Source organism: Monomorium pharaonis, chromosome 8, assembly GCF_013373865.1.
Source record: "Monomorium pharaonis isolate MP-MQ-018 chromosome 8, ASM1337386v2, whole genome shotgun sequence".
NCBI classification, from domain to species: domain Eukaryota; kingdom Metazoa; phylum Arthropoda; class Insecta; order Hymenoptera; family Formicidae; genus Monomorium; species Monomorium pharaonis.
Window position 1 is genome coordinate 5,119,524 of NC_050474.1, and position 9,667 is coordinate 5,129,190.

The 9,667-nt window shown below is 34.1% G+C and overlaps 1 protein-coding gene across 37 annotated transcripts in view; it reads left to right on the forward strand.

Annotated features, from left to right (window-relative positions):
* LOC105829416 (microtubule-actin cross-linking factor 1) overlaps nucleotides 1-9,638 on the forward strand; it is a 99,771-nt gene extending 90,133 nt beyond the window's left edge. For 24 of the 37 annotated variants that reach the window (XM_036290444.1, XM_028189939.2, XM_036290454.1 and 21 more), the window contains 9 exons: nucleotides 1,062-1,124; nucleotides 3,045-3,196; nucleotides 6,175-6,334; nucleotides 6,427-6,558; nucleotides 6,644-6,824; nucleotides 7,338-7,400; nucleotides 7,794-7,913; nucleotides 8,298-8,357; nucleotides 8,523-9,638. In XM_036290444.1, the coding sequence (XP_036146337.1) occupies nucleotides 1,062-1,124; nucleotides 3,045-3,196; nucleotides 6,175-6,334; nucleotides 6,427-6,558; nucleotides 6,644-6,824; nucleotides 7,338-7,400; nucleotides 7,794-7,913; nucleotides 8,298-8,357; nucleotides 8,523-8,685 (1,094 nt within the window). In that variant the 3' untranslated portion in view covers nucleotides 8,686-9,638. Of the gene's footprint in view, nucleotides 1-1,061; nucleotides 1,125-3,044; nucleotides 3,197-4,034; nucleotides 4,142-6,174; nucleotides 6,335-6,426; nucleotides 6,559-6,643; nucleotides 6,825-7,337; nucleotides 7,401-7,793; nucleotides 7,914-8,297; nucleotides 8,358-8,522 lie in introns of all 37 variants that reach the window. The other 13 variants (XM_036290456.1, XM_028189954.2, XM_036290460.1 and 10 more) reach the window with 8 other exon arrangements.
* Nucleotides 9,639-9,667: the final 29 nt, after the last annotated feature.

Genomic DNA, 9,667 nt, shown 5'->3' on the forward strand with positions numbered 1-9,667 from the left:
TATGTTCCTATTTAATTTCGGTATTTCTAATAATGAAAAATAATGCTCTTAAGTATTTGTTATAACGTGTGTTAACGTTTTGTTTCTGTTTCCATCGCTCTTCATATTAATCAACATTGCTTTGCTGCATTAAAATGTAGTAATACTATATGAAAAAAAAACTCATTGTCATTAACGAAAGCATCTGAACAATTTGATATAACTATTTGTACACTCTATATCCTAGTACAACTAACAAAATATATAACAAGATTACATAATATGTATATTGTACGTACGATTTCGACTCCTGAGGTGTTATAACATTGCCATTAATTAGACATTAAATACAACTTGTGAATTAAACATCTAAAAAAAAATGGAGAGTAGCGTACACACTCGCTGTTTATTGCTTTCGCTTATCTAGAAATTATTCTTCCGGTATATGTATATTGGTTTACTTCGTTGGCTTTTGATTGACGAATAAAAGAATCAATTCGGTATTCATTATTATTTTATGTTGTATTACATTTAGGCTACTTACAATATGCATGCCAATTTATTTAACATAATCACGTCATTGAATTGCGTAAAAAAATGTGGATTTTTTTTTTCGTTTTCTCTGTATTTTTTATTCTCTCTCTCTCTCTCTCCGCCTTTTCTAATAATAAACTCATCAATCTCGAAATTCTGAAACAATCATTAGTTTTACTTCAGAGAATCTTTTCTGATATAGTACAATTTAATTAATAGGTAGTAGGTAGAACGTAATATTACGGTAGGCATATCTAATTATCTTGGTGACTATATACTAACGTTAACATAACAACTGTTCCTTACTGTCCATCGTATCACTCTTCCTTACATCCTGTACGTCTAACTCTATGACAAACATTTCCGTTTGTTTTGTTTTCACATGTATATTTTTTATGTTTATGTTTTATGTTTGATTTGTTTAATGTGTTTTTGTCGTCTGAAAATGATTAATTAAATCGTGGCGCATGCATGAATATATATATATATACACACCTCTCGTTCTTTCTAATCGGTTCCGCCTGTCGAATCGTGATTAACTCGTAAAGTTTTTCTAATGCCAATACCGGATCCTAACAAACCGGAACAACATGAGGGTTGGTGTCCGCTCGGTGAGAACTTTTACCTGCACATAATTTGTTCATGGTCTATATATTGAACGAAACTTGCTCGTTCAATTATATTAAGATATATTATTTTTAATTTTGTATTAAATATAATTATAACGTTTAAGAGATTTTTGCTAATAACTGTAGAACTGTTGCAGTATAGACCATGAAAGTGATATCCCTGCATATGGTGCATGATCTTATTAGCTTGTTTGAACTAATTTCTCGAAGTGTTGCCTTTGTGTTGAGTATGTCTACATACGGTTGTATTATATGGAACGATTGAATATGTTGGCAATTACTATTTGAATAAGGTAAATGGATTGTGCAAGTAAAATTAACGCTATAGTTACTGCGTAATGTTAATTATTTCATCACTTTGATGCAGTTTCAAGTTTTATTTATTAAAGAAAAAGAGTGCCTATGTTTATGGTGCAGGATTACGAATGTAGTATATACTGCAGTCGTTTAGCTTTTTTCTCTCTTGTATTTTTTTTTTTATTCTTTAGTGTGGTGACTTGCGTTAGCCAGTTTACCCTTTAATTGATTATTATTTTTTAAATATAAATGTTTTACTTTTGTAGGACATTTTAATCGATTTGCAATGATTAATTTTGACGTATCCTTCGTAGTTTTCCCCTAGAAAATTTAATATCTTTGCTAGAAGATAACCAATGCATGTTTTTAATGAATTTTGATAGTTTTTACAATTACATTAATCCTACTGTGAGAAAAGTTTTGTATATATGAATATATTAAAACTTTTCTCATTCTTTCCTCTCCTTTCTTTTATTTTAGTTTATTATCTTAAGATGTATTAAAGTCAAAATACATTGGTTTCTTTTGGCATGGTTGCGCGTATAACCCAACATTTTTTTTATGCAGAGAATTCTAGGAATGTCTTATTTTCCTCCAATTAAAAATTGAAATATAAATACTACATTTTAAAAAAAGAAAAAATGTAAAAAGTAAAATAATAGAAAGAATGAAAATTTATTAGCATAAATAACTATGAGCAAATCGATTTTTATTAGTAAAAATACATTTTCTTATTTATAAATAAGAAGAAGAAAGACATTCTAGGATACTCTATATGTTTATTAATTGCTTAGGAATATTATGAAATGTATGACAATAAGCAATTTAAATCATATTTTTACAATAAGCGATTGAAATTATATTTATATTTTTATTTTAAAGTAGAAAGTAAATGTTATTGTAAATCGTACATTTTATACAAATATTCTAAGCATTATAATCAATATTGTGTAAAAGTGGAATATTTATAGTGGCTCCCTGTATCACAAACTTTATTTATGTAATAACCATGATAATTCGAGTGACTTTTAATAAGCTTGTACCTCTGTGAAATACTCGATTTTTTTATGATATCAAAACTTTTGGATCATATTCTAAATACGCTGTATTTTTCTTTTTTTCCATGACACAAACACACCTGAATATATCACAAACATGCACACATACATGTACTCAAAAACATGCACGCATATCGTGAAACATTTTTGTCGCTTTTTTTTCTTTCTCAAAACTATTTCTCCTCCATTATTGCCGCTGCTCATTGACAACGCGCATGCCTTGATATTGTAAACCTGTAAAAAATATATATACACCTTCCGCTCCATATAACTCATGACACTCGTTCCGGATGTTGCCGTTCCGATATTTACACGTTCGTTTTCGCTTTTATTTTTTTTCTCTTTTTTTTCTCGTTAAACTGATACGTCACATATCGCTCTCGCGTTCCTTATCTCGTTTCCGCGTCATCCGTTTCCCGCTCTCTCTTTCTCTCTCTTTGTCTCCGGACTGTTTTCTTGTACAAAATAACATCTCTCTGGTACACCTCTCATATCCTGCATTTCCGAAACGCCTTTTCCTTAACTGCGTGCACGCAACACACTGTAGCCAAGGGAAGAACGAATATTGAGCTGCGGGAACAATTTATACTGGCGGACGGCGTTAGCCAAACTATGACGGCCTTCCGGTCCAAGCCGAGTCCGACCTCGACACTCCAGCGTACGCAAATGTCTTCCTCCAATGCTGGACCGATCACTAAGGTAAGCAAGGGTCCATTTAAATCATAGAGAATCCCTCAAACACGATGTACCACGTACGGTACTTATTTGCGCCGTCGCTCTTACTTCTCTGCCGTTAATTTGTAAATTAAACTCGTAGAATACTCGTCAATTTTTATATTAGATCTTGGGTGCCATCCTAGCACCGCAATAGAAAAATTAAATTGTACATACAGCTCTTACCTGAACAACTTCAGCAACAGTCGATTTATGGATTCGTCGATTAAATCTGTAAGTATATGACTATTCTCTGACAGTTAAGCTATTTGACGTTCGCATGAGCATGGGCAATTTCCAATCAGTTGCATTGTCTGAACACGTAGAGATAGGTAGATGACGCTTGTGTACTCTCATCATTTGGTCAGTCTTGTAAAAAAAGAAGCAATTTGATTGAACACCTAAACTAAAAGCCAGACAGACCCATCGTGTCTTCGTCTGAAACTCTTCATTTGACCTCAGGAGATGCGATTTCGTAAAATTTTTGCCTATCTTCTCTTCTCAAAAATCCTTCCCGACCTCATCGCCTCGCAACAGCGAGAGGAAAATGAATTTCCCAGCTCCGTATAATTCATTCATCCCTAAAAATCCCGTGAAGACAAATGTTATATTAAATATTAGAAAGATTTTTTATTAGTTTAATATTGTGATCCGATCATAGTTAATCATTCGGAAGAAAAAAATGATTAAAATCGTTAGCTTAGCGCGAAGATAGTAGCTAGCTCATTTCAGGAATATTTTTCATTCGTTGGCGCGTGAGCCTCCTGAGGAAGGGGCCACTACGATTGCATAAAGAAGCTAAAGATTTTTATTTATGGTATAGCGGAGGAGTTTATGAGCCAGCTGATGCCGATATTTGAGAATTTGAGGCAAAAGGAGGACCTTCCGTGCTCGTATCCCCTTCACATGCACGCCCCCTCTTATCATTGGGTAAATAACGAAATTTTTCCTAATTTTCTATCTCTTGCCGTTCGTGTGATGCTGTGACACACTTGAGTTTGGACTTTGAGACCGCGGCACGCGACTCGAATCGATCGACGGATGCATTATGCGTTTTCATGGACTGTCATTGCGTTTGCTTTTCTCCCTCTGCTATTTTTGTATATCATGAAGATTCTCCGATAGTGCATAAATACCGGAAGTAAATAATAATTATGAATAATCATAGCATAAATGATTATTCGTGATCTTAGTGTCGCAAATGCTCTCGATTGTAATGAAATTGATAAATGCATGTCAGAAAAAATGTGTGTCGTGTTTGGAAAAAACAAGTAATGTAAAGGAGAATGGATAGGAGTGTGGAGGCTTAAAAAAAAGAAGTTATAGTTTTCGAATCATTATATCATATCTTGTATTATTTAGTCTGTGCCTCACGCCTGCCCATTTTTCTATGAGGAACGTATAGTGAGGAGTGCCTCAATTGTAAATCCATTTTATGATCTGGTATCGTTCGAGGTAGATTCATAGTCATAGTTCATATTACATCCGTGAAATGCAACACCTCGCCGCAATCATTTGAACACATTGCTCTGCATCGAATTGGTTCTCTTTTTTTTGGGTTGATTGTCGAATGTGCCTGATTTTTGTGTCGGAATTTTTTAGACGCCTCTTAACTCCTTGATCCTTACCCTTGGAGAACAATCGATGCGACCTATCCAATTTCGAGCATGATCAGATTTCTCTTTCGCTGACTTTCTTATTTTTTTAATGTAATGCAAATATCGAGCGACAAATTATTTTTCCGAGGATGGAGCCCTAGACACAATGAACAGATAAGGGAATAGATATAATAAAGAACAGTTTAATATGTTGAATAAGAAATTTTTATATTTCCCTTATTCCACACATTGAATTATCCTTTATTTTCTCTTGCTATTGCTTTTCATTGTGTCAATAAACTTTAATCTCTCGATTCTTGTATGCACCTTTCAATCTCGTATTCGAAAGATCAGTCACTATCATAAATAACGATCACAAAATTTTTTTGTGGATGTCTTAAAATCAAATTTTTGCAAATGAGTTCGCGGCAGTAGATACGTGTTTATTCGTACGGCGAAACGAGAAACGCGTCGGGAGATATGTAGTCAGTTTAATTAAACATTCATAACGAATGTCGTGTCCTGTATTGCTGCGTGCGTAGTGGCATTGATTGGAGATACCTCGAATCACCATACGCTACTATATTTCTCCCAACTTCTTATGGTAAGTTCTGCATGATACTTCTCGCTTTACCTACTGTTCAAATATGGTAACTGTTTTATTTTACATTTATATTGTTTAATCTTGATATTTCAACAGCTTCGACGACTGTAATGGACCGCAGACCGGTATTATCTTCACTAGTCCACGGCTGTGCACAAGTTTGCGTTGCTTATTAAACCTTACGCGATAACAATACTACAGATTTATTGATTTAATTTAACAATCTAAATTTCTAAGAAAACGGCTTTTATATTTTACACCTACTGCGTTTATCTATTTTGAATGAATCATTATTAAAGTAATAACCGAAGAATTATTTATTATTTTTATTAATTCTTTTACATTTTCTCAGAACATCGTTTAGAGTATTAGAGAAAGCACATATTTTTTTTATTACTATAGACGCACTAAGAATTTAGTGGTGTCTAGTTTATATAAATGCGGACATAAATGTCTTTATCTAATACTGCTTGATTTTATTTTTATTGATAAATTGCTAATAATTAGACTAAGCAGCAGATATTTTTTCAACGTTTTTGTAGCTTTAAGAATGACTTAGAGTATTTTGTTTCACGCGACATAACTTGCACACAGCTGATGTTAGTAATTACTAATAAAATTCGTTAATTAGGCGGCAGAGAACGCGAAATACAAAACCGTACTTATCCGATAGTCGTATTGGACATGAATTAGACATGTCAGCTTTTCCTGTTCTTGCATACGTTTACATAAACTTCAGATAATTTGTTTTTACCATTTAGGTGAGAGAACGTAGTGCTCGTAGCGTACCTATGGGTCAATCGCGAGCTTCGCGCTCATCCTTGAGCGCCGGCACGCCCGACAGCCTTAGCGACAACGAAAGTTCCTTCAAGACATCTGTTAGAAAAACCAGCACGCCTTACAGATCTACCGTAACGCCTGGTAAAATTCTAAATTAGAATTCAGAAATACGTTATTACTTATGAAATAATTAGGACAATTTACAATTAATTGTACGACGTAATGATTTACAGGTGGTAGCCGTCCATCCAGCAGACCAACATCAAGACCTGCCTCCCGACCAGCCAGTAGACCGAGTAGCCGGCCTGCGTCGAGACAAGGAAGTAAACCGCCTAGTCGATATGGATCAACACAGTCTTTGGATGGTATATATAAATTTCTATTTTACATTTTCTGATGTTCGAATTTTGGACAAACCTGAAGGATTGTCTGATATATCTGATATGACAGATGACTCGTCTACCCCAAGTCGCATTCCGCGAAGGACCATCGTAGGTTCCGGTAATACCCCAACCTCCAGTAGACACAATAGCATATCCGGTAGGAAACTTACAACCCCGATGAACGGCTCGAGCTCTCGACCTCGCACTCCAACGGGATTAATTAGCCCCGCCAGTGGAGTGCCCTCCAGGTTTGTAGTCTTTGTACGAGTTGATTTACGTTAAAATATCTCTGAAGTAGATCATGGACTAACTTGCATTAGTGTGTCTTGAATAGAGATATGTGTAACCATAATTGCGTGTATATTTACATTAACGATAATATTGACCATCATAGATTAATGATAATATTTCACTTTATGTCCAATTAATTGCAAGTTCAAAGAATATTCGATTTGTTTATCCTGAAAAAGTTGATGATTGTTTTTCTTAGTTTTTTTATTAGTTCCTTTCTATTTTATTTTATTATATTATTTTTTTTATTTTTTCCTCACATTATGATTTCATCGCGTATATACATGATGTACCGTAAAATACTATTAAAATATTCAAATATGAAAGAACAAAGTACTATCGGATGACGCATATTAATTGATTGAACCTCTTACCACATCTCGTGTTAATCGCAAAACATCATTTACACTAATCAATCGGGTACAGTACTTTAATAATCATTAACAGATCTGGTTAACAACATTTTTTAGGTTTGGCTCAATCCATAGAGCTTCGAGTATTCCAACCCTGACTGGTGTCGGAACACCTATCAGGTAAAACAAATTAACGAATCGGCAATTTCATGTAAAACTAGCTCAGGATAACGATTCTGCAGCTTTCATTTTGCACTATGTGCTCTATCATTACGAAATAATAGAAATGAGGAATGCAGCAAAATGCAAAGTAGAAAGCTGCGAAGTGTTTTCTGATGTGGGACGCTTTCTAAAAGGAATAGTTTTAGTCGGGGTGACGGCGGTACATTACGCTTATTTTTTTTCGTTATTTTATTTCGATTTCTGTGATTGTATCTTTCCCTTTTTTTTTCCTTTTCATTCTTGTCTACGTTTATTCAATTCTCGTGCAACGTGAAAAGATATTTCGCAGTTGTATACTCGTGCGATATACCGTCCGTGTAATTAAATAATGTTTCGATGGTAATGCCTTAGCCGCTCTAGGATACCCGTGTATGTGGGGGTGGATATAAAATCTCCTCAGTCGACCACCAGCAATATGTCGACTCATTCAACACAAAGCAACCATTCTACAATTTCTACTGATTCTACTGGGTATGGCTGAACTGGTGCTCTTTTACAATGTAACCTGTTTTCCGTTTCTTCTCATATTTGTTGAACGTTGGGCTTTTCAAATGTTGTAGAACTTCTTGCAACTATTAGCATTATTAATTTAACATTTTTTTCTATCTTTTATTAAAATCTACTCTTGGAATTTTATGTTTTATCGCACGGCTTTATTTTATTTGATAAACACAGCTCACCTCTTTTCTTCGCCTATTGCAACTTCTCATTTTATTTGTCTTGTTGACTGTGCAAGTCAAAATATTCATGTATTATCGCTACTTGGCGTCAGCTTTTATATCCATTGCAAATTTTTAATTATAATAGTTTTATATGTAAATCCATCAACCCTAACATTTTCTTTCACAATGCTAGGAGCAGTTCCCTGTGTACCAATTCAGCAACTAACATACCAACAGCCATTAAGCAAGCTAGGTAAACATTAATATTAATTCAGAATTGTTCATTTCTCCTCCATTTATTCGCTGAAAATATAGCCTTAAAAGAAGGTATTAAATATCGGTTTGCGTTTGAATTTTATTGGCATTGAAAGGGCTCTGTTACATGTACGTTCGCTTACATATTACATGATTGTTTCAGGGTACGTACACCGTCCAGTGGATCCAGCACACCACTACCACCGTCTTCGAAATTATCGAGAAAACCCTCCGGAGCTTCTGACACATCCGTGCCGGGAACGACTTCGAGTACGCGAAGGGGGAAACCCACATCGATCGAACAGCGCGCGCCGTTCCGATTGTAATAGCTTATTAACGAATACATATGGCTTGTAAAAATTAGCGTATTATATGCTCGAACGAGAATAAATATAAAATATCCCCGCTGCAAATTTAAGAATGAACGGTATTACAGGGAACATACAGAATATAGATTATTGTTGTGGTATGATGAGAGAGAAGAGCGCGTGGAATATGCGAATGCTAAATTTGACTGGATCAAAATTCCGTAGAAGACAAATGACGAATCTAGAATTTTTATTCATTTCATTGAATTCCGCCAAGTACCGAATGCCATTAAAATTACGGATACCAATGAGTATTTCGTGCTCTCTTAGGATAAGGGATTATAAATCAAGTTGGGGAAATTTATTTATTTCGTGCTCGCGTTAGAAAGTGCTTAAAGCCTCTATCTAGTTTATAATAACACATAAAAGTGAAATAAATTATTGTTATAAATAATTAATATTGCCGAAAAATTAGTATTACCGAAAGTGCAGGGTAATGCTGTATAATTGAAAATACTTAGGTGAGATGTAACAATATCTTCGCCGCGACTTTCTCGATAAGGACAATACTACTAAAAAGATTTTTAGCGTAAAAAAAAGCGTTATATGTATTATAATTACGCTTATGTTTGATATATATAACTAGATGCCTGTGTAAAATCACTTTTATATAATTTAATGTAATTTGCTCTTGTATTTACGTGATTTATACATCACGTATAACCATCAAGTTTTCTCAGTGAAGATTTTTGAGCTATATTTGAGCAAATTGTATACACAGAAACATTAATTTATTTAATACTTTTTGCTTGACTTATTGTATTTCGTCGTATGATATAATTAACATTTAATTCGCATTTGTTAGAGAAAAAAAATTTATGCGATTTTAGATTATGATATAGATTGTGAATCGACATTCTTTTTTGTTATCCGTTTCGCAAATTGCACCTATTCATTTAATTATATACTTGTAAAAATTGAATTAAGTGTAATTTTTATT